The following is a 26,577-nucleotide window of genomic DNA, read 5'->3' on the forward strand; positions in this document are numbered from 1 at the left end:
AAAACTCCGCAATAACTAAGCAGTTTGTCACTGCAAATAACATATAGAATAATCTGTGGAATTCCAACAATATGTTATAGTGCTTGGCTGCTGATAACTGATTCATATACAAAAGAAAAATTACCTGATGATTCAAGGTATTCCTCTTCTGTGAACATATCAATAACAGGAATGTTCATTTTTTTTAAATTACTGGGTTTATTACCCGAAAAGATTCACTTCCCACGGTGCGATCCGGCTCGGATGGTATGATGATTGCCGATCGTATGTCAAAAAACGGGAATAGCAACAATACAAACATCAACATTGACGGAGCAAAATCTATGTTCGAATTCGAACTTACTCCAGTTCGCACTGAGTAAAGTAAACTCTTATTCATACGAATTTGAGTAAATGCTCTGAGACTTTACTTTCTCACAAATCGAGCTGAGTAGAAGCACAGATAACAGATATCCAAGCTAGAACAAAAAACTTCACAAATCGTGTGTAAGATTTCAAATTCTTACTCGTTTGGAATGCTAACGACATCTTTCTGCAACTTGCGACTTTAACCACTTTAGTGATGGCAGCGCTGGATTATATTCAAAGCTGCCAGACGCATGAAAATTCTCACAAATAGTAGAGTCGCTGTTTTTGCAACGATATTTAATATTGTTTTTGTGAGGTTTGTGTGTTTTTTTTCATATTAACACTAAAACAAACAAATTTGTCGCAAATATAAACTGGGATTGAATAAAATTGTCGATTATGTACAAATTACGGCTGCTCAAAATTTCTACATTAAAAAACGGCAACGCTTCTTATGCCAATAATATCGATAAGAGCTGGAAAACTATCGATTTTATCGTATCATTGACCATTAAGTGTTCTTAGCGCCACCATACTGCGTATTGCGACATGCTAAAAAACCGTTGCGTCTTTTTACACATGAAGCAAAATTAGCTTGGATGTCTGTTATCTGTGGTAGAAGTAAGCTGAGCAAATACTTATTTTTATTCATACGGCTTAATGGCTCGCCGAAAACTATGCTTATCAAGGGGCTCTCAGAATCATGAAGATCTTGAAGCGTGAACTTAATCCTGCACCTAAAATAATTCACATGTTTTCACGAGTTATAATTTATTTGTGCAGATAGTTACGGATTTCGAATCATATTGTGAGTTTCACTGAAACTTTTTCGCCGCGCTGTGAACCGCAACTCTAAAACCAAATGCCCTTCTTGGTTGCCGAATCGATTTTATTTTCTTCGGGACACTGTAAGCAACAGCTTAAATTAAATCTACCTGTTTTGGCAACCCTTCCAGAATTAAAACACACTATAGACCTCTCCAATCGTGCATGAATTGGTGCACTTTACACCGTGTAGTCGGATTGAAAATGAGGCCAACAATGTGCTGTCAAATTGCCTGCATTGATTGCGAAATTTTCATTTTCTTCCACTGACTTGAAACTTAATTTATCCCTGCGCGGATTGTGTCATTTGTTTACGGATAGTATCTTACAAAATGAATATTTGATTTCCAGTACAAAGTAAATCAAAAAAGACTGTATTTTTCGATTTGCTTAACCCCGGTAGAGTTAAGCAAGAGTCATTTATGAGGCATGAGTCATTTATGAGGCAAACAATCCGAGTTTAGTGTGCGTGACTGAGCTGTCAGAAAGCTCTATAGAGTTCTCCAGGCGCGTTTGTATAAGTGCGATGTATTCGATTTTTCTTTGTTAGCTGTAGGAATTTTTTGTCACCTGTGAGACTTGTCATCTAGAAGAGAGAATAAAAAACTACCGAGTTTGATTCACACTCCCACAAATTTCAGTTTTCGCTTGGAGAACTCAGTTGACCTTCCTATCTGTGCTAGTATTAGTAGTCGATTTCACTAATACAAGTTTTATTTCTGGTTGCAAATAATCAACACGCTGGTGGTAACAATACATTTCCTACTCCCCTGAACTTTTATTCAAGTTGTTAGCCGATTTTTAGTTTTATTTAATCTGTTTTTCCACCAAAACAAAGTTTGTTAAAACAGGTAACACTAATGAACTAGGATTCATGAATAAAATAATTTTCGAAATTGAATATCGGCTGATTTTTTGGTTGAAAACAAATCGATTTTATAAGGATACACGACCAAGCCTGTATTGGTGAGATCTGGCGTAGTAAGCTCTATGATTCTGGCAGCACACTGAAGGCGACGTCAGGGGTGTCAGGTTTCTAGATTACTCTAATATCCAGCTTTCCACGAGCGGTAATGGCGGATGGATTTGACGTTTGATGTAGGTTGTCAAACTATAGTTCATTGAATATTTCCATTGAACTAGCACTAGTTGGATGGATTCGACATATAACAATACCAGTTCAATGGAAAAATCCATTGAACTAGTAGTATGACAACCCAACAAACACAGTGGCTGGATAATAAGACCGAATGCTTTATCCAAAGCTGATTTATTGCCGGTTGAAAGCAGAAGCAGCTGAACAATTTTTGAGCTGATTTATATACAGAAGAAACAATAAAGTTGCTAAATGATACCCTTTTATTCAGCCTTCAAGCATTGGCATCAATATATGCTGTGAAAGTAATAATCCAACTTTCGATGAACCCATAGCGCAGCTTTTCATCATAGTGCCTGAGAGTGTGTTTTTCAAACTTTTACGCAGCAAATAAACAACCGTAACAACGAACACACTAGCTGATTAGTTGCAGGTTGCAAGCGGAAGAAACTGGAAAATTTCCGAGCTGAATTATATAAAGAATAAACATTTAAGTTGCGTAATAATGCACTTTTGTCCAGCTTACATGCATTGGCATTATTGTATGCTGTACAAGTAATAATTAAACTTATAATGGAACCATAGCACAGCTTTTTTCGATAGACATATTTAGTGGCTGAGGAAGTATTTCGAAGAATTTTTCTCAGCAATTGAGCAACTGTTTCACCAAACTCTGCGACGGACTAGTTACTGGTTGTAAGGAGAAGCAACTGAAAAATGTTCGAGCTGATTTATTATTGAAAAAACATTTAAATTGCAAATTCAAGCCTTCTTGTTTGGCTCACATGAATGAGCGTTTTCAAATGCTGAACAAGCCACAATTTAACCTGAAGAGGAACATGCATTAGATAAGGCCCATATATTAACCACTGCCTGATGAAGTATGTTGAAAACTTTTACAAAGTAACTGAACAATCGTTGTTGCTTTAGCTAGTTTGTTTCTGTGTTGTAATCAAATTTATTACTACACTATAAATTTGAACCAAAATGTTCAATAAACAAAATTTCAAAAATTGTAAGAAAAGTGGAACGTTCCACAGAAGAGTAAAACAAAATCGTGAGAAATGGGAGGCTAAGCTTAAACAATCTTTCGCAGATGATGTGTTTGTTGGATGTCATATATCTGATTGTGGAAAAGTAAGTTTTTTATGAGAAATAAAACTAAACGCAACTGAACTGTTATATATTCTACCAGACAAATGAGGAGGTGAGTCGGCAAAACGATTCCTTGTCTCAAACACCTATATCTACGGCAGATCTGAATGATGAGCAGCCTGATAGGCAGTCTATGGTATCAGAAAATGACGCATCTTCTGTTGATAGTCTATCCGAAGGTAGTTCTGTTGACGAAACGGATGTAGATCATGTGCTAACACAACCCGTTAACCAACCTTACAACCCGACAATCGGTTTACGAGAATGGGCTCTGAAGTACAATATAAGACATCAAGCCCTCAGGGAGCTTCTTGGTTTGTTACGAAATCAGTACGGTGATTTAACTCTGCCAAACGATCCTAGAACTTTACTCGAAACGCCTAGAAACGCAAGCGTGTTTGTTTCGAATTTAGCCGGTGGGAAATATTGGCACCAAGGACTTGAGACGTGTCTACGAACATATTTCTGGGATCTCTCAGAAAACATATCAGTTCAACTCAACATTAATATGGACGGCCTACCAATCTACAAAAGCTCGAGGTTCCAGTTTTGGCCAATATTTGGAAATATTTACGAAATGGAGTGTTGAGAATAACATTTCACTGCAGTCACTATGAAATGTAAATAATAGCAATTTGCCATTCATCAGGCGCTTTACTTATATCAGTTTAGTATGTAGATTGAGAATGTATCTTGATAGCCAGCATGTATGCAACATTACATGTAAAGCTTTAGGTGGGAAGCTTAAAGCCGTACAATACATGCGCGGCAGCTTAGGTGTGTGTGCTACAAGCAATAGTAGGTAACAAGTCTAAGAAAGAGAAACACAAAATAACTGTAACAATCGCTAGACCAACACGGTCGCTTGTAATGACCTGATGAGATGATTTCGAATAAAGATTACCTTTTAACCTGGAATTCAAACCGAGTAGTTTGATTTGGCTTTACATTCCAACAAATGGTTATGGGCCCAGTAGTTAACTGGTAGCAGACGCATCCCCAGTGGTGAACTGGTAGGTGCAAATCAGTGGTTAACTGATAGCTGCAACAGTCCTCGGATTGGACTTGGAAAACCAGTGGTTAACGAGTAGGAATAGCAGTCCTAGGATTGGACTCGACAAACCAGTGGTCAACTGGTAGGAACAGTGGACTGAGGATCGGATTCGGACCGGATTCGGTAAACCAGTGGTCAACTGGTAGGAACAGCAGACTTGGGATAGGACTCGACAAACCAGTGGCTAACCGGTTATAGGTTATAGTCAGCAAGAGGACACCGCTTGACTGAACCAGGACAGGACTACAAACCAGGAACCCTAAACAATGGCTGGACATAGTGACAGCCGCTACGAAAGGGGAACTTTCGAGCGCGCCTTACCCTATACCGCTACCGTTGTGCAAGCAGAGCGGGCCAACGTCTACGACAGTACAGAAGTGAACTTTGGTCCATGGTAGTGGCGCGTCCATAACCGGTTGGAAAAGCAACAGTATCACCAGTGGTAAACTGGTAGATGTAAATCAGTGGTTAACTGGTAGCTGCAGCTGTTCTTGGATTGGACTTGAAAAACCAGTAGTAAACTGGTAAAAGCAGGAGACCTCGGATTGAACTTGGAAAACCAATGGTCATCTAGTAGTAATAGCAATAGCAGTAGTTGTAGCAGCAGATATTTGACCGGACGCCTTAGACCAGTAGTTAACTGGTAGTAGCAAGTCTTGCTAGAGTCGTGATCAGTGGTATACTGATAGTCAGCGAGGACATCGTCTGACGCTTAACCAGGACAAAACGACAGCTTGACGTATGAACGGTGGCTACTATTGTGTCAAGAGAGCGTTATTTTATTTGTACTGACGGATTAGAACCTGCACGAAAGTAAAAATACCACCGGAATAAAGCGGGTGCAGGAGCTGGGGAAGACAAGGCGCAGGAGAAGACTCCGTCGAACGTCGCCCTCGTATCGAAGATTTTTACAACATGTGCTTTGTCATGAAGAAGTTGAAGGCACAGGAGAAGGAAACGTACGGGAAGGAACAGAAGAGGGATAATCCCACGCTATGATGATGAAACTGAAGACGATGAAGCGGAACAAACGGATTTGTTTCGTGGTCGACTCTGGAACGAACGACCACATGGTCAACGACCAGCGCTGCTGGATGACATTGAGGAACTTCCGGGACCATTTATGATTTCCACAGCCAAAAGCGGCGAGAATCTTCGGACCACGAAGATGGGAAAGTTGCGGCTTAAGACAATGGTCGGGAAGAACCTAATAAAGGAATTGGAATTGTACAATGTTCTATTAATTCCTAACCTTGAATAAAATGTACTTTCGGTTAGAAAGGCAAATTTTCATGGGAAAAGGGTCACTTTTTCTGAAAAAGAGGATATCTTTGAATATCTTAATGAAGCAATCGGTATTTTCACATATGGTGTATTCTACCTTGATTGCATTTGGGATGGACAATCCGAAGAATATGCAAACGGATCGGCATATTCTGGAAAACAAATGAGTCTCGAGACATGGCATAAAAGACTGGGGCATCTAGGTACTACTAGTTTGGAGATGCTCTTTTAATGAGGTATGGTTGAGGGAATCAACATATCTTCTGGAAAGAAAAATCAGGCTGATGTATGCGATGGTTGTTTGGCAGGGAAGCAAGCTGCTTTCTAATTCAGGGTATGAAATTGCCAAGATCAAAACGACCATTAGAATTAGTACATTCGGATGTCTGTGGCAACATGGAGCAGCAAACGTACGACGGTTATCGCTGTCGATGACTATACGCATTTTGTCGTAGTTTACCTAATGAAGCATAAGTCTGAAGTCTTTGACAGATTCAAAGAGTATGAAGCCATGGCGTCAGCATATTTTGAAACCCGTATTTCAATGCTGAGATGCGATAATGGCGGAGGATACTCGAGCAACGAATTCCAAAGATACTATAAAGAAAACGGAATTGAAATGATTTATACTGTTCCACTCCTCAGTAAAACAGAGTCAGTGAACGGATGAATAGATCATGAATGGAAAAGGTAAGAGCAATGCTTTGTTAAAGCGGGTTACCTAAAGATATGTGGGGTGAAGCATTGAATGCTGCAACATATCTATTGAAACGATCTCCAACAAAAGGGTTAGCGTCAGATAAAACTCCATACGAAATGTGGTTCAAAAGACGACCCGATTTGAAACAGTTGAGAATCTTTGGATGCAGAGCATTCAAACAAAGCCCAAAGGAGAAACGTCAAAAATTGGATCCCTAGAGTAAATCATTGATTTTTGTGGGATACGAAAACAATGGTTTTAGATTGTGGAATGTCGAAACACGTTCTATTGAAATTATAAGAAACGTATTCGACGAATCGGTCATAGTTTATCGGGGAAATGGAATGAATGAATTCAAACCTGGAGAACAGGATTTGACACTTCATACACAATTCCAATTCAGAGATAACTATGAAGATCTCGGTGAAGATCAGGATCATGAGAGTGATGGTCGGGAATCAACTTCTGTGGAAGATCAGGAGAATGATAGTCATGGATCACCATCCGATGAAGATCAAATAGAAAATGCTACCATAGTTGAACAAAATCCAGATCTAGGTGAGAATCAGGATGCATCGGAGGAATCAGTTGGCGAAACTGATTAGGGAATTCAAATGATAGTCAAGCCGATGGAGAGGAAGATGAATACCAACAAGAATTGAGATAAAGCCAGAGGGATAGAAGACCACCTCATAGGTTCTCGGACTACTCAGCGAGAATGGCTACAATCCAAAGTGGTGAACTTCCGGGACAAACATTCAGGACTTGAAGGTACTAGTGGACTGGGAGGAATGGAAGCAAGTAGTTGCATTGAATTGCAACAATACTTGGACAGTGGGTAACTGTAATTGCATTGAATAGCAACAATACTTGGACAGTGGTTTACTGTAGTTGCATTGAATAGCAACAATACTTGGACAGTGGTTAACTGTATACCAAAAGAAGTAAAACCAATGTACTCAAAATGGATCTTCTCGTTGAAAGAAGATGTAAGGCACAAGGCACGGTTAGTAGCCAAAGGATGTTCACAGCGACCAGGATTCGACTATAGTGAAACATTCGCACCTGTTGCAAAGCTAGAAAGTGTTCGGTTAGCACTTGCACTTGCAAACGAAAACAAATTACTTGTACATCAAATGGATGCCAAAACAGTATTTTTGAATGGACAATTAGAAGAGGAAATCTTCATGAAATTGCACTCAATGAAAATGGACAAAATCAGATTGTTCGCCTGAATAAAAGCTTGTATGGACTAAAGCAAGCAAGAAGATCCTGGAACAAACGTTTCAATGATGCTATGGCAGAACTTGGATTTGTTCCACTTAAGAACGATTGCTGCATTTATAAATCGAAATCCAAGGGGATAATCCTAATACTCTATGTAGATGACATTCTGCTAATTGCCAAGAACATAGATGAGATATCATGGATTAAGAAAAGACTTGGAAGGTTATTCCAAATGAAAGATCTTTCTGAAGTGAAGCATTTTCTGGGAATGGAAATCAATCGTGATTTTGAAAATCAAATAATCGAGATTTCTCAGAAGAAATATGTTGAGAGACTTCTAGAATGATATGGAATGGCTGAGTGTAAACCAGTGGGGACACCTCTGGATAGTAGCACTAAATGGTTACTGATCAACCATATAGAGAATTGATCGGATGTCTTCAATATCTCTCATTAACATCAAGACCAGATATCTGTGCTGCAGTAAACGCCCTAAGCAAGTAAACAAACTGCGCACCATTGGCATTGGTCAGAATTAAAACGAATCCTGAGATACTTGAGGGGATCAAGTAACACGAAGATTGTGTATGCAAAACACAATGATGGACCAGCATTAGTTGGATTTGGAGATGCGGATCTTGCAAATAATCCTGACGACAGGAAGTCGGTATCAGGATATGCATATCAACTTTATGGAAATCTGGTTCCGTGGTCAACGAAACGACAGCCAACATTCAGCCTATCAACAAGCGAAGCAGAATTAATTACACTGTGTGCTGCTGCAAAAGAAGGGATGTGGATAACAAAACTTCTTAATGAATTGGATGTGGTTATAACACCATTCATTATAATGGAGGATAGCATTCCGTGCATTAGCATAGCAGAGGAGCCGAGATCGCACCAGAGGATTAAACATCTGGACTTCAAATATCTCTTCATACGGGATCTCATCAAGCAAGGACGAGTCAAGCTGCAATTCATCCCGAGTGTAGATCAACCAGCCAGACGAGTTCACCTAGGGGTTCCCTAAGAACACGCATCGGAGATTATTTAATCTGCTGAATGTGCAAATTGTGGGGAAGTGTTGAGAATAACATTTCACTGCAGTCACTATGAAATGTAAATAATAGCAATTTGCCATTCATCAGGCGCTTTACTTCTATCAGTTTAGTATGTAGATTGAGAATGTATCTTGATAGCCAGCATGTATGCAACATTACATGTAAAGCTTTAGGTGGGAAGCTTAAAGCTGTTCAACACATGCGCGGCAGCTTAGGTGTGTGTGCTACAAGCAATAGTAGGTAGACAAGTCTAAGAAAGAGAAACACAAAATAACTGTAACAATCGCTAGACCAACACGGTCGCTTGTAATGACCTGATGAGATGATTTCGAATAAAGATTACCTTTTAACCTGGAATTAAAACCGAGTAGTTTACATTCCAACATGGAGCACATCTCACTAATGATAATAGGTATATACTACGGTAAAAGCAAGCCAACAGATGTTCAAGAATATCTAACACCTTTTGTGAATGAAATGATTCCACTTTTGGAAAGTGGTATAAAAATTAATGAGTACACCATCAGTGTGCGTATACGATGCTTTATTTGCGATTCTCCAGCACGTGCGTTTGCTAAAGGTATGATTTTCTTAAAAATCACAAACATTTTTGAAAAAATCCGATCCAACATTTTATTTCTTTTAATTCAATTTTGACCAGGTGTTGCCAACTTCAATGGCACCGATGGCTGTTTAAAATGCACAACGGAAGGCGAATATTCGTATGTAACACGAACTGTTGTATTCGTTGCCCGTTAAGGACAGATGATGGGTTTCGAAAAAAAGAGTATGGTAAACACCACAGAGGGAAAGATTCTCCAATTCTGAAGTTATCAGGTGTCGATATGGTCCAAGATTTCATAGTTGCGGATCCTCTACATTTATTGGAGCTTGGAGTCATGAAACGATGTCTAATCGGTTGGCGGGATGCCAGTCTCGGATTTGCTGGTAAACTATGTAGTCGAGACATAGATAAACTTACTGATGCACTAATAGCCATAGAATTACCATCGGAGATACACCGTCGAATGCGGGGTATCGATTGTGTTGGTTTTTGGAAAGGGCTCGAGTTCAGAGCATTTCTAAACTATGTGGGAATTGTAGTTCTCAAAGATTTACTAGATGAAAGAGTGTATAATCATTTCTTGCTTCTTTTTGTGGCCGTCACTATATGCTCCTGTAAACTATACTTCAAGTATCTTACGATTGCACAGTTAATGTTTGAGAAGTACATCGAAGAATTCAAAAACATTTATGGCGAAGAGTATGTTACAAGTAACATCCACAATTTGGAGCACATAGTTGCCGACGTAAGAAGATTCGGTCCAAATTTCAAACATTACTCTTTTGTTTCCTCGGTCTTCGATGGACACTGGAAATGCGCAGCCCTCTAGCTTCGCTTCGCTTTTTTGCATTTTTAGCAATTGGCTTGAAAAAGCTTTCTAACATTTTGATAGAAAAATTTTCATTAACATTTCGCACGATTGTGAAAAATGCATTGAGAACATTTTGTAATTGCTTTAAAGCGCACTTTCTTTTCTCGCCGCGGCTGCAGCCGGTCCATGAACATGATACCATGAATTTACGTTCGAAAAAGCGATCGATCAGGTCATAGCAAATGTTCATTCCGTTACAAGGATCTCCTTGGCTACCAACAAAAGTCTTCATGAAAGTAAACTGAAAAACATAAAGTGTAAATTTGCATGCAGAATCATCCGTTAGCAATTTGTTGCACAGGTAGTAATTCGTCGTTGAAGTCCCTTCCACTGCTTTACCAATTTACATTAATTAGTTTAACAGCGAATTGCTTTTTCTTCCAGGGTTTCACCAATTAATGATATCACGTACAAAATCATTGCGCCCCACTATCCCTCATATGTGCGGAAATTTTCAAAAATAAATGTATACTCAGAAAGTTCATACTTACAAACTTTTTCGCATATTCTGCATCTTCCAGTTTACTATCTAATTCCTTGAGTTCACTCTCGGACGAGACAGGAGCAAAATTAAACAGGTCGATGTTTGCCTTATCAGGTGTTGACAGTTTTTGCATAAAAGCTAATTTCGCGTCCAAATCGCTTTTTATTGTTGCTACTGTCCTAACAATCATGTTTTCAATGGCTCCCATCACAGAACTTTGTATTTCTTTTTGATGTTGTCCAATTTATCGAAAATTTCGCATTTTGCAGACTCGGTTAGCTCAACAGATGGCTGAAAAAAATCATTATGCATCTGCAGTAACGATTGAAAAGACAAAGTATTTATTTTTTGCGAAAAACTAACAGAACTCAATTGGAAATGTTCTCTGTCCGATTAATGTGCATTTTGTGACTTCAAGGAACATACAAGTATAAATTCGATCATACCTGGGCCACATGAAATGACGGTAGCGTTTCAATTTCTTGCAAACTGACGGTGGGTGTATACGGATGGGTTTCTGATTCTTCTACGACTTTCTCGGATTCCAAAAGCGGCCTCTCTAGCTCAGCAGTTTCCAGTACGACAGTTAGTGGAAGTGGTAGCACATTTAGATTTTCTGAACCATCTACAAAAATTGTTATTTGCACTATGATCAATTTTTATTTTTCCGTAACTTACCATGACTAGCTGTTATAAAATTATTAAAATTCAGATCCGCAATCTGTTCGACTTGTTTACGTTTAAAACGAAACATCTGAAATATCCGTCGTGACACCGGACAAATTGGCTGCTTCCTCCTGCGCTTCAGTTAAACTGTCGATTCGTTGTTGTTTTACAGTACTCAATAATTTGCTCCATCCCGCTGCCGGGCAACTTGAAGAATCCTTTAGTAGCTGTCCCGCTTTTCGATCCGGCCAGTACAAATATTTGCCTTGTACCCATCTTTGGGGAACTATTGAAAGAACCGGTTTTCCAGCTTCGAGAGTTTGGACTATTGAGAAATAATCGTCTGAAAAATAACCGAAAATATTACGATTGAGCATGAAGTAGATTACATTTACAGCAACCACGGCAATATATTGACACTATATAGCAAACAATAATCACTCACCAGAAGTTTTATCACGTTTTTCTCCCATTTTATAATAAAATCAAACTGAACTCGCGACAACGCGACTGTGTGGATGGAATACAAAGCAATAATTTTTGTTTCCTTTTCTCTGACGTTTGCGGCGAGGGGCGCTCAAATATGTAAGCGCTTGGTCATTCGTAATTCAGTGATTACACAGCCTCAATAGATACTTTGGTTACAGACAAACTGGAAGGTAGTGTACAAGTATTTGTCGCCTCCGAGTTAAATAGCAGTATGGTACAAATGGAAAAACGATCGGCTAACAATCTGGAGACTATGAGTTCGAGACTTAGAGAGGTAAATGACACCAGGTGATAAATCAAAAATTGTATTTGAAAAATGCGCTACTAAATAAATAACACGACATACCAAGAAATATTCCTCCTAATATAGAATATAGCACGAAAAATAATATACTGACGAAAAAGTTCTTCAAAAATAAAGCCATTTACGCAAACAAGCTGTATTAGTTCTCCAAATCCGACTGGTTAAAGGTTGAATATCTGCTTGGAAGAGTTTATATCGACAGATATTCAGCCAAAGCTGAACAATTAACGTTGTTAAAAAGCTTATTTAGCTAATAATTGTTTGTTGGGAACCTCCATTATATGTCAAATCCATCTAACTAGTTTTAGCTCAATGGAAATAATCAATGAACTAGTAGTTTGACAACCTACATCAAATGTCAAATCCATCCGCAATTACCGCTCGTGGAAAGCTGGATAGATGAATGACATAATGCTCACAATCCGCCGTCGCCAACCGTGATTTCTTCAAGGTTTTTCTCGATACTTTAACCGCATAGAATAGACTAACAAGAGACGAACAGTTTGAAAAAAATGTGTGTAAAACTAAACCCCTCGTCATGCTAAAGGCTGTATTAAGACCTAAACACAATTGATACTTTGCGACTGCGTTTGCGACAATTTGACAGTCAGCCCATACATTTTCTGTCAAATTAACGTCAACGTCCATTGTGCTTGGGCCTTTACACTCTTTGACCAAGCGTCAAGTATTTGTCACTTTTTGACAGATAAAAATTTGGTCAAAAATAATTATTTGTCACTCTCCAATTTTTAAATGTGGCAAATACGGGCAAATAACAATCATGATGTCAAATAAATTTGACCATTATGGCAAAAGGCTAGGGGTAAGACACTATTGATATATTGCGAAATATTCCCAATATTCAATATTAAAAAGTGTTTACCGTTCCATTTTCGGGCACCCCTCTATCTATATCATAGCCCATTGCCGCTAACTCAAGCGTTACATTATCGTTGAAGGATGTCAATTGACAGATAAACGATAAATATCAAAATATATCAACCAATATCGTGTAATATTAGCGAAATATTTTTCATGGAAATAAAGGTGTCTATCCCCTAGTCAAAAGGTCAAATATTTGTTGTATGTTGAAGTATATTTGCTATGCCGTTCGCTCCACGGCGACGTAGCGACATCACACTTCACCATTCAGCATGACGAGGGGTTTAATACGGAGGGTATATTTTCGCCACGGGAATGGTATCGCTGTCAACTATAGTGGTATACCATACATTTGACGCGTTACCAACATTACTGGCACTGGCACCCGAAAAATAAACAGTTTACCCTTTTTTTTTTGTTGAGTCGGTCGAAACAATCAAATGTTGTCTGTAATTATTTTTCGCATTTCTGATTATTTTAAGCAATTTCCGCAATGTTATGCATATAGTTCGATATTTTTCGTGATATTCAGTATACTCAATTTGTTCCAAAATAAAATGAACTAAATTTTGATGGCAGATAAAGTGGTTTTCTGATGAATGGTACAGAAATAGATGTTCGTTACGCCAGTTGCCGTCAAATCGAGGTAACAAGTGTGCAAAGTAAACAAACTCGTGCGTGTTACTTTTCGTACAGAATGCTTGTTGCAATCAGTATAAATTTCGTGAATCATGTGCAATTATGGTTTCAACGGAAAATGTGTTCGTTATGCTCGTATTTCCAGTGATGCATAAAAAATTTAAAAAATATGTATGAACGAGCTTTGAAACTCAGTAATATATCCTTACAAAGTTTCGAAATTTAATTACACTTTCTAGAACGTAGGAAGAGTCATGCGAAACTAAATGTGGTTGCGAGAATTGTTTGAAATAGAATATCAGCTAAGAGTTGCCATATTTACTCCATTTCTCTTTGCGTATCTCTTTATAACACAGTCTCTAGGATAGACCGCGTTTGGACAAATCTCTCAATATTTGCTGATGTTGATTAGATTTTACGTGCACGCTCACTCTGGATAACCCAAAACTGAGTCAAAACCTAATCAGTTTTGCTAAAACCGTATACTGAAATAATCTCACATATTCAGATTATATGGGAGTGTTATAAATTTGCACTATTAGAACTTCCAATCAAAACGATGTGATCGAAAATGTGTCATGCATTCTTCATAGGATCGTCTGATAGACTTACATTACTACCAAGCTTTTAAATAGATAGGCAAATCATTTAAAAACTAAAAAACATGTAACCGATTAAACTCATTGGAAATGCCATAATTTATATCTTGACATACAATAACAATTTTATGAAAAAATCTCATGCATTCCTTGTTATTATCCAATAGAAATAACTTCACTAAAGGGACTGTTTCTTTCATATGATATGTTCATGAAAACAAATCGAAATGTTTGTTTATGAATGATACAAGAATTTATTAGAAAAATAATATTTATTTTAACAAATTTGTTGCCCGTATGTATATCTCTAATCGGAATAATGCAGGTTTTTCGAGAAATTTCACTACCAACTTCCTGACAAATGATTAATAAAAAAGAAATTACCGGTTCTACGTTGGCCACTTGATCCGAGTTCCAATGGTCTATTGTTGTTTGCCCGATGATACGATTTGATAATGCCAGTTTCTTCGGTGTGATCTATAGTTGTGAAAACCTATGTAAGTTTAAACTCTAATGAAGTATAGAAAAATAACTTACCATTGGAGATAAGGAAATAACTATCCAATCGCTCAATAAAACGCCGTCTTTTCGTGATGTAGCCATTTTGTATAACAATCTGGACTATTCGATGCCAAATTCAAAAGTCAAAACAAAACTCCACAAGTTAAACTGACAAAAAGTCCAAAGTCACGGCGACGTGTGTTTTTTATTGGATTTATCAATAAGATTTATATGTTGGTTTCGTTACATGACCGTTTTATATATTTATTTTATGAAATGTATTCCGCAATATTGCCTGTAAATTTAAATTTTTACCACACATGTTAAACGTAAATGAATTTCAAATAAAATGGATGTGAAAATCCGACAATTAGTATTTCATTGTGCGTTTCGTTAAAATTATTGTATCACATTTAGTTTACAAATGGATTTCTAATGGAATCATATAAAATTAAGAGATCTTCTGGTACGGTAAATTCATTGGACAAATTTAATAGAGAATATATGTCGACTTGTTTCAGATGTACTCAAAATTGAGTCGAAGTTGTTTTACTCATTTTTGAGTACCACCGAATGTTATAAAAATTGAGTAAATATTACCCATATTATAGCTGATGCACGATGCGTAAAGTTTCATTATCGACTCAGTAATGAGTACTTTAAGCTTCAATGAGGGAATTTCGGAAAAATTATCATTATTGACTCGATATTATTATATTTTGCCTTTTTATTGAATTTTATTTTAAAAAAGGCTTATTTCAAGAAATTTACCTTTGTTCGCCGGGACACGGGAGATCTTTGAATTTATTCGCCGTATATCCAACAAACGAGTCCTGGTGAAAAAGATAAATTGGCATTAGTTGCAGTCAAATATTTCAAATTTTGAATTACCTACCGATAACAACTAATTTCAAACATTTCAATTTCCTCCCTTTTTCAGATGGTTTGCTTGGTTTGCTGTTTGCTTTTAATTGTGAAAAAAAAATAACAAAAACAACACGCAAGCACCAGTTACCCAATTTTGAGTAAATTTGCCGCCATGATCACTTTAATTCTACTCATTTTTTGACGTCTTCGAACTACTGAAAAAAATGATTAAAATTCAACTCAGCCGCTGAGTAGCCCAGAGTGAGCGTGTGCGTTACATCAGCGGTTCCGTGCTCAAAATGTCATTCATGAATTGAGTGAGTTCTAAAACGTTTTGTCTATTCTTCTAAGGTTATATAGTAAACATCTGCCAAACCTGTAAAATATTGAACGTGGCGTGTAGACGACCAACCGACCCGATAAGTCGACAAACGAACGTCAAACTGTATATTGCGCAGATTTTCCTATTGTCTCAAATATACTTGTGTGAATTCGCCCAACAAGAAACGTACCCAACAAAATCGTGAAATATTTCATTTTGTTGGGTAGCTGGTTTTGTTGGTTTAAATCCGGATTTATATATGCTGCGTGATTTTACCCTCCGAAACTAAACCAACAAACACGAAATATTTCAACAGAAGAAAGCATAGAATGCAGCGCTAATGGTGGGCAGCACTGAAACTAAAAATGTGAATTAAACCAACTAAATTGATAAGAGATAAAACTTTACAACTAATTAATAGGCAAGATAGAGCAATATGATGAATTGGAAATGTCACTAGAATCCTAGAAATGTTGCAAAATATTGAGTTGTTCGGCCCAATTGACATTCCTGGTCACTAGGGTAGATATGGGAAAATTCAAGATTTTTCGATTTTTCCCCATATAAGCCTCCTTATCGCATATAGCAAAAGTCTGCCTACTGATAGAGAAATCTAATCGATTGGAGATGTTGACTAGGACCCTAGGCATATTGGAAAATATTGAGTTGTTCGGCCCAATTGACATTCGTGGTCACCAGGGTAGATATGGGAAAATTCAAGATTTTTCGATTTTTCTCCATATAAGCCTCCCCCTTATCGCATATAGCAAAAGTCTGCCTACTGATAGAGAAATCTAATCGATTGGAGATGTTGACTAGGACCCTAGGCATATTGGAAAATATTGAGTTGTTCGGCCCAATTGACATTCCTGGTCACCAGGGTAGATATGGAAAAATTCGAGATTTTTCGATTTTTCCCCATATAAGCCTCCTCCTTAGCGCATATAGCAAAAGTCTGCCTACTGATAGAGAAATCTAATCGATTGGAGATGTTGACTAGGACCCTAGGCATATTGGAAAATATTGAGTTGCTCGGCCCTATTAGCATTCCTGGTCACCAGAGTAGATATGGGAAAATTCAAGATTTTTCGATTTTTCCCCATATAAGCCTCCTTATCGCATATAGCAAAAGTCTGTCTACTGATAGAGAAATCTAATCGATTGGAGATGTTGACTAGGACCCTAGGCATATTGAAAAATATTGACTTGTTCGGCCCAACTGGCATTCCTGGTAACCAGGGTAGATATGGGAAAATTCAAGATTTTTCGATTTTTCCCCATATAAGTCTCCTTATCGCATATAGCAGAAGTCTGCCTACTGATAGAGAAATCTAATCGATTGGAGATGTTGACTAGGACCCTAGGCATATTGGAAAATATTGAGTTGTTCGGCCCAATTGACATTCGTGGTCACCAGGGTAGATATGGGAAAATTCAAGATTTTTCGATTTTCCCCATATAAGCCTCCTTATCGCATATAGCAAAAGTCTGCCTACTGATAGGGAAATCTAATCGATTGGAGATGTTGACTAGGACCCTAGGCATATTGGGAAATATTGAGTTGTTTGGCCCAATTAGCATTCCTGGTCACCAGGGTAGATATGGGAAAATTCAAGATTTTTCGATTTTTCCCCATATAAGCCTCCCCCTTATCGCATATAGCAAAAGTCTGCCTACTGATAGGGGAAACTAATCGATTGGAGATGTTGACTAGGACCCTAGGCATGTTGGAAAATATTGAGTTGTTCGGCCCAATTGACATTCGTGGTCACTAGGGTAGATATGGGAAAATTCAAGATTTTTCGATTTTTCCCCATATAAGCCTCCTTATCGCATATAGCAAAAGTCTGTCTATTGATAGAGAAATCTAATCGCTTGGAGATGTTGACTAGGACCCTAGGCATATTGGAAAATATTGAGTTGTTCGGCCCAACTGGCATTCCTGGTCACCAGGGTAGATATGGGAAAATTCAAGATTTTTCGATTTTTCCCCATATAAGCCTCCTTATCGCATATAGCAAAAGTCTGCCTACTGATAGAGAAATCTAATCGATTGGAGATGTTGACTAGGACCCTAGGCATATTGGAAAATATTGAGTTGTTCGGCCCAATTGACATTCGTGGTCACCAGGGTAGATATGGGAAAATTCAAGATTTTTCGATTTTTCCCATATAAGCCTCCTTATCGCATATAGCAAAAGTCTGCCTACTGATAGGGAAATCTAATCGATTGGAGATGTTGACTAGGACCCTAGGCATATTGGAAAATATTGAGTTGTTTGGCCCAATTGGCATTCCTGGTCACCAGGGTAGATATGGGAAAATTCAAGATTTTTCGATTTTTCCCCATATAAGCCTCCCCCTTATCGCATGTTGCAAAAGTCTGCCTACTGATAGAGGAATCTAATCGATTGGAGATGTTGACTAGGACCCTAGTCATGTTGGAAAATATTGAGTTGTTCGGCCCAATTGACATTCGTGGTCACTAGGGTAGATATGGGAAAATTCAAGATTTTTCGATTTTTCCCCATATAAGCCTCCTTATCGCATATAGCAAAAGTCTGTATACTGATAGAGAAATTTAATCGATTGGAGATGTTGACTAGGACCCTAGGCATATTGGAAAATATTGAGTTGTTCGGCCCAATTGACATTCGTGGTCACCAGGGTAGATATGGGAAAATTCAAGATTTTTCGATTTTTCCCCATATAAGCCTCCCCCTTATCGCATATAGCAAAAGTCTGCCTACTGATAGGGAAATCTTATCGATTAGAGATGTTGACTAGGACCCTAGGCATATTGTAAAATATTGACTTGTTCGGCCCAACTGGCATTCCTGGTCACCAGGGTAGATATGGGAAAATTCAAGATTTTTCGATTTTTCCCCATATAAGCCTCCTTATCGCATATGGCAAAAGTCTGCCTACTGATAGAGAAAACTAATCGATTGGAGATGTTGACAAGGACCCTAGGCATATTGGAAAATATTGAGTTGTTCGGCCCAATTGACATTCGTGGTCACTAGGGTAGATATGGGAAAATTCAAGATTTTTCGATTTTTCCCCATATAAGCCTCCTTATCGCATATAGCAAAAGTCTGTATACTGATAGAGAAATCTAATCGATTGGAGATGTTGACTAGGACCCTAGGCATATGGAAAATATTGAGTTGTTCGGCCCAATTGACATTCGTGGTCACCAGGGTAGATATGGGAAAATTCAAGATTTTTCGATTTTTCCCCATATAAGCCTCCCCCTTATCGCATATTGCAAAAGTCTGCCTACTGATAGGGGAATCTAATCGATTGGAGATGTTGACTTGGACCCTATTCATGTTGGAAAATATTGAGTTGTTCGGCCCAATTGACATTCGTGGTCACTAGGGTAGATATGGGAAAATTCAAGATTTTTCGATTTTTCCCCATATAAGCCTCCTTATCGCATATAGCAAAAGTCTGCCTACTGATAGAGAAATCTAATCGATTGGAGATGTTGACGAGGACCCTAGGCATATTGGAAAATATTGAGTTGTTCGGCCCAATTGACATTCGTGGTCACCAGGGTAGATATGGGAAAATTCAAGATTTTTCGATTTTCCCCATATAAGCCTCCTTATCGCATATAGCAAAAGTCTGCCAACTGATAGGGAAATCTAATCGATTGGAGATGTTGACTAGGACCCTAGGCATATTGGGAAATATTGAGTTGTTTGGCCCAATTAGCATTCCTGGTCACCAGGGTAGATATGGGAAAATTCAAGATTTTTCGATTTTTCCCCATATAAGCCTCCCCCTTATCGCATATTGCAAAAGTCTGCCTACTGATAGGGGAATCTAATCGATTGGAGATGTTGACTAGGACCCTAGGCATGTTGGAAAATATTGAGTTGTTCGGCCCAATTGACATTCGTGGTCACTAGGGTAGATATGGGAAAATTCAAGATTTTTCGATTTTTCCCCATATAAGCCTCCTTATCGCATATAGCAAAAGTCTGTATACTGATAGAGAAATCTAATCGATTGGAGATGTTGACTAGGACCCTAGGCATATTGGAAAATATTGAGTTGTTCGGCCCAATTGACATTCGTGGTCACCAGGGTAGATATGGGAAAATTCAAGATTTTTCGATTTTTCCCCATATAAGCCTCCCCCTTATCGCATATTGCAAAAGTCTGCCTACTGATAGGGGAATCTAATCGATTGGAGATGTTGACTAGGACCCTAGGCATATTGGAAAATATTGAGTTGTTCGGCCCAATTGACATTCGTGGTCACCAGGGTAGATATGGGAAAATTCAAGATTTTTCGATTTTCCCCTTATAAGCCTCCTTATCGCATATAGCAAAAGTCTGCCAACTGATAGGGAAATCTAATCGATTGGAGATGTTGACTAGGACCCTAGGCATATTGGGAAATATTGAGTTGTTTGGCCCAATTAGCATTCCTGGTCACCAGGGTAGATATGGGAAAATTCAAGATTTTTCGATTTTTCCCCATATAAGCCTCCCCCTTATCGCATATTGCAAAAGTCTGCCTACTGATAGAGAAAACTAATCGATTGGAGATGTTGACTAGGACCCTAGGCATGTTGGAAAATATTGAGTTGTTCGGCCCAATTGACATTCGTGGTCACCAGGGTAGATATGGGAAAATTCAAAATTTTTCGATTTTTCCCCATATAAGCCTCCTTATCGCATATAGCAAAAGTCTGTCTACTGATAGAGAAATCTAATCGATTGGAGATGTTGACTTGGACCCTAGGCATATTGAAAAATATTGACTTGTTCGGCCCAACTGGCATTCCTGGTCACCAGGGTAGATATGGGAAAATTCAAGATTTTTCGATTTTTCCCCATATAAGCCTCCTTATCGCATATAGCAAAAGTCTGCCTACTGATAGAGAAATCTAATCGATTGGAGATGTTGACTAGGACCCTAGGCATATTGGAAAATATTGAGTTATATTGAGGCATATTGAGTTGTTTGGCCCAATTAGCATTCCTGGTCACCAGGGTAGATATGGGAAAATTCAAGATTTTTCGATTTTTCCCCATGTAAGCCTCCCCCTTATCGCATATAGCAAAAGTCTGCCTACTGATAGGGAAATCTAATCGATTGGAGATTTTGAATAGGATCCTAGGCATGTTGGAAAACATTGAGTTGTTCGGCCCAATTGACATTCGTGGTCACTAGGGTAGATATGGGAAAATTCAAGATTTTTCGATTTTTCCTCATATAAGCCTCCCTCTTATCGCATATAGCAAAAGTCTGCCTACTGATAGGGAAATCTAATCGATTGGAGATGTTGACTAGGACCCTAGGCATATTGGAAAATATTGAGTTGTTCGGCCCAATTAGCATTCCTGGTCACCAGGGTAGATATGGGAAAATTCAAGATTTTTCGATTTTTCCCCATAAAAGCATCCCTCTTATCGCATATAGCAAAAGTCTGCCTACTGATAGGGAAATCTTATCGATTGGAGATGTTGACTAGGACCCTAGGCATATTGGAAAATATTGAGTTGTTCGGCCCAATTGACATTCGTGGTCACCAGGGTAGATATGGGAAAATTCAAGATTTTTCGATTTTTCTCCATATAAGCCTCCCCCTTATCGCATATGGCAAAAGTCTGCCTACTGATAGGAAAATCTAATCGATTGGAGATGTTGACTAGGATCCTAGGCATGTTGGAAAATATTGAGTTGTTCGGCCCAATTGACATTCGTGGTCACTAGGGTAGATATGGGAAAATTCAAGATTTTTCGATTTTTTCCCATATAAGCCTCCTTATCGCATATAGCAAAAGTCTGCCTACTGATAGGGAAATCTAATCGATTGGAGATGTTGACTAGGACCCTAGGCATATTGGAAAATATTGAGTTGTTCGGCCCAATTGACATTCCTGGTCACCAGGGTAGATATGGGAAAATTCAAGATTTTTCGATTTTTCCCCATATAAGCCTCCCCCTTATCGCATATAGCAAAAGTCTGCCTACTGATAGGGAAATCTAATCGATTGGAGATGTTGACTAGGACCCTAGGCATGTTGGAAAATATTGAGTTGTTCGGCCCAATTGACATTCGTGGTCACTAGGGTAGATATGGGAAAATTCAAGATTTTTCGATTTTTCCCCATATAAGCCTCCTTATCGCATATAGCAAAAGTCTGCCTACTGATAGAGAAATCTAATCGATTGGAGATGTTGACTGGGACCCTAGGCATATTGGAAAATATTGAGTTGTTCGGCCCAATCGACATTCCTGGTCACCAGGGTAGATATGGGAAAATTCAAGATTTTTCGATTTTTCCCCATATAAGCCTCCCCCTTATCGCATATAGCAAAAGTCTGCCTACTGATAGGGAAATCTAATCGATTGGAGATGTTGACTAGGACCCTAGGCATGTTGGAAAATATTGAGTTGTTCGGCCCAATTGACATTCGTGGTCACTAGGGTAGATATGGGAAAATTCAAGATTTTTCGATTTTTCCCCATATAAGCCTCCCCCTTATCGCATATAGCAAAAGTCTGCCTACTGATAGAGAAATCTAATTGATTGGAGATGTTGACGAGGACCCTAGGCATATTGGAAAATATTAAGTTGTTCGGCCTAATTGACATTCCTGGTCACCAGGGTAGATATAAGAAAATTCAAGATTTTTCGATTTTTCCCCATATAAGCCTCCCCCTTATCGCATATAGCAAAAGTCTGCCTACTGATAGAGAAATCTAATCGATTGGAGGTGTTGACTAGGACCCTAGGCATATTGGAAAATATTGAGTTGTTCGGCCCAATTGACATTCCTGGTCACCAGGGTAGATATGGGAAAATTCAAGATTTTTCGATTTTTCCCCATATAAGCCTCCCCCTTATCGCATATAGCAAAAGTCTGCATACTGATAGAGAAATCTAATCGATCGGAGATGTTGACTAGGACCCTAGGCATATTGGAAAATATTGAGTTGTTCGGCCCAATTGACATTCCTGGTCACCAGGGTAGATATGGGAAAATTCAAGATTTTTCGATTTTTCCCCATATAAGCCTCCCCCTTATCGCATATAGCAAAAGTCTGCCTACTGATAGGGAAATCTAATCGATTGGAGATGTTGACTAGGACCCTAGGCATGTTGGAAAATATTGAGTTGTTCGGCCCAATTGACATTCGTGGTTACTAGGGTAGATATGGGAAAATTCAAGATTTTTCGATTTTTCCCCATATAAGCCTCCCCCTTATCGCATATAGCAAAAGTCTGCCTACTGATAGAGAAATCTAATCGATTGGAGATGTTGACTAGGACCCTAGGCATATTGGGAAATATTGAGTTGTTTGTCCCAATTAGCATTCCTGGTCACCAGGGTAGATATGGGAAAATTCAAGATTTTTCGATTTTTCCCTGTGTAAGCCTCCCCCTTATCGCATATAGCAAAAGTCTGCCTACTGATAGGGAAATCTAATCGATTGGAGATTTCGGATAGGGTCCTAGGTATGTTGGAAAACATTGAGTTGTTCGGCCCAATTGACATTCGTGGTCACTAGGGTAGATATGGGAAAATTCAAGATTTTTCGATTTTTCCCCATATAAGCCTCTTTATCGCATATAGCAAAAGTCTGCCTACTGATAGAGAAATCTAATCGATTGGAGATGTTGACTAGGACCCTAGGCATATTGGAAAATATTGAGTTGTTCGGCCCAATTAGCATTCCTGGTCACCAGGGTAGATATGGGAAAATTCAAGATTATTCGATTTTTCCCCATAAAAGCCTCCCTCTTATCGCATATAGCAAAAGTCTGCCTACTGATAGGGAAATCTTATCGATTGGAGATGTTGACTAGGATCCTAGGCATGTTGGAAAATATTGAGTTGTTCGGCCCAATCGACATTCGTGATCACTAGGGTAGATATGGGAAAATTCAAGATTTTTCGATTTTTTCCCATATAAGCCTCCTTATCGCATATAGCAAAAGTCTGTCTACTGATAGAGAAATCTAATCGATTGGAGATGTTGACTAGGACCCTAGGCATATTGGAAAATATTGAGTTGTTCGGCCCAATTGACATTCGTGGTCACCAGGGTAGATATGGGAAAATTCAAGATTTTTCGATTTTTCCCCATATAAGCCTCCCCCTTATCGCATATAGCAAAAGTCTGCCTACTGATAGGGAAATCTAATCGATTGGAGATGTTGACTAGGACCCTAGGCATATTGAAAAATATTGACTTGTTCGGCCCAACTGGCATTCCTGGTCACCAGGGTAGATATGGGAAAATTCAAGATTTTTCGATTTTTCCCCATATAAGCCTCCTTATCGCATATAGCAAAAGTCTGCCTACTGATAGAGAAATCTAATCGATTGGAGATGTTGACAAGGACCCTAGGCATATTGGAAAATATTGAGTTGTTCGGCCCAATTGACATTCGTGGTCACCAGGGTAGATATGGGAAAATTCAAGATTTTTCGATTTTCCCCATATAAGCCTCCTTATCGCATATAGCAAAAGTCTGCCTACTGATAGAGAAATCTAATCGATTGGAGATGTTGACTAGGACCCTAGGCATATTGGGAAATATTGAGTTGTTTGGCCCAATTAGCATTCCTGGTCACCAGGGTAGATATGGGAAAATTCAAGATTTTTCGATTTTTCCCCATATAAGCCTCCCCCTTATCGCATATTGCAAAAGTCTGCCTACTGATAGGGGAATCTAATCGATTGGAGATGTTGACTAGGACCCTATTCATGTTGGAAAATATTGAGTTGTTCGGCCCAACTGGCATTCCTGGTCACCAGGGTAGATATGGGAAAATTCAAGATTTTTCGATTTTTCCCCATATAAGCCTCCTTATCGCATATAGCAAAAGTCTGCCTACTGATAGAGAAATCTAATCAATTGGAGATGTTGACAAGGACCCTAGGCATATTGGAAAATATTGAGTTGTTCGGCCCAATTGACATTCGTGGTCACTAGGGTAGATATGGGAAAATTCAAGATTTTTCGATTTTTCCCCATATAAGCCTCCTTATCGCATATAGCAAAAGTCTGCCTACTGATAGAGAAATCTAATCGATTGGAGATGTTGACTAGGACTCTAGGCATATTGAAAAATATTGAGTTGTTCGGCCCAATTGACATTCGTGGTCACCAGGGTAGATATGGGAAAATTCAAGATTTTTCGATTTTTCCCCATATAAGCCTCCTTATCGCATATAGCAAAAGTCTGCCTACTGATAGAGAAAACTAATCGATTGGAGATGTTGACAAGGACCCTAGGCATATTGGAAAATATTGAGTTGTTCGGCCCAATTGACATTCGTGGTCACTAGGGTAGATATGGGAAAATTCAAGATTTTTCGATTTTTCCCCATATAAGCCTCCTTATCGCATATAGCAAAAGTCTGCCTACTGATAGAGAAATCTAATCGATTGGAGATGTTGACTAGGACCCTAGGCATATTGGGAAATATTGAGTTGTTTGGCCCAATTAGCACTCCTGGTCACCAGGGTAGATATGGGAAAATTCAAGATTTTTCGATTTTTCCCCATATAAGCCTCCCCCTTATCGCATATAGCAAAAGTCTGCCTACTGATAGGGAAATCTAATCGATTGGAGATGTTGACTAGGACCCTAGGCATATTGAAAAATATTGACTTGTTCGGCCCAACTGGCATTCCTGGTCACCAGGGTAGATATGGGAAAATTCAAGATTTTTCGATTTTCCCCATATAAGCCTCCTTATCGCATATAGCAAAAGTCTGCCTACTGATAGGGAAATCTAATCGATTGGAGATGTTGACTAGGACCCTAGGCATATTGAAAAATATTGACTTGTTCGGCCCAACTGGCATTCCTGGTCACCAGGGTAGATATGGGAAAATTCAAGATTTTTCGATTTTCCCCATATAAGCCTCCTTATCGCATATAGCAAAAGTCTGCCTACTGATAGAGAAATCTAATCGATTGGAGATGTTGACTAGGACCCTAGGCATATTGGAAAATATTGAGTTGTTCGGCCCAATTGACATTCGTGGTCACTAGGGTAGATATGGGAAAATTCAAGATTTTTCGATTTTTCCCCATATAAGCCTCCTTATCGCATATAGCAAAAGTCTGCCTACTGATAGAGAAATCTAATCGATTGGAGATGTTGACTAGGACTCTAGGCATATTGAAAAATATTGAGTTGTTCGGCCCAATTGACATTCGTGGTCACCAGGGTAGATATGGGAAAATTCAAGATTTTTCGATTTTTCCCCATATAAGCCTCCTTATCGCATATAGCAAAAGTCTGCCTACTGATAGAGAAAACTAATCGATTGGAGATGTTGACAAGGACCCTAGGCATATTGGAAAATATTGAGTTGTTCGGCCCAATTGACATTCGTGGTCACTAGGGTAGATATGGGAAAATTCAAGATTTTTCGATTTTTCCCCATAAAAGCCTCCTTATCGCATATAGCAAAAGTCTGCCTACTGATAGAGAAATCTAATCGATTGGAGATGTTGACTAGGACCCTAGGCATATTGGAAAATATTGAGTTGTTCGGCCCAATTGACATTCGTGGTCACCAGGGTAGATATGGGAAAATTCAAGATTTTTCGATTTTCCCCATATAAGCCTCCTTATCGCATAT

General features: G+C 38.7%; 2 protein-coding genes across 3 annotated transcripts in view; one reads left to right on the forward strand and one right to left on the reverse strand.

The window, feature by feature from the left end:
* Positions 1–10,595: 10,595 nt before the first annotated feature.
* On the reverse strand, positions 10,596–11,853 carry LOC129725643 (uncharacterized). The gene is made up of 4 exons (XM_055681690.1): positions 11,782–11,853; positions 11,349–11,679; positions 11,117–11,295; positions 10,596–10,982 (listed from the first exon to the last, which is right to left on the reverse strand). The coding sequence occupies exons 2-4, from the start codon at positions 11,422–11,424 to the stop codon at positions 10,878–10,880; spliced, it is 360 nt and encodes a 119-aa protein (XP_055537665.1). The 5' UTR covers positions 11,425–11,679; positions 11,782–11,853; the 3' UTR covers positions 10,596–10,877.
* Positions 11,854–15,982: 4,129 nt separating this feature from the next.
* Positions 15,983–26,577, forward strand: part of LOC129724749 (zinc finger and BTB domain-containing protein 49) — a 32,125-nt gene continuing 21,530 nt past the window's right edge. The window contains exon 1 of one of the 2 annotated variants that reach the window (XM_055679896.1): positions 15,983–16,086. The gene's annotated coding sequence lies outside the window, so the exon portion shown is untranslated. The remainder of the gene's footprint in view (positions 16,087–26,577) is intronic. The other variant, XM_055679894.1, reaches the window with a different exon arrangement.

The sequence above is a fragment of the Wyeomyia smithii genome, chromosome 2, assembly GCF_029784165.1.
Source record: "Wyeomyia smithii strain HCP4-BCI-WySm-NY-G18 chromosome 2, ASM2978416v1, whole genome shotgun sequence".
Taxonomy (NCBI): domain Eukaryota; kingdom Metazoa; phylum Arthropoda; class Insecta; order Diptera; family Culicidae; genus Wyeomyia; species Wyeomyia smithii.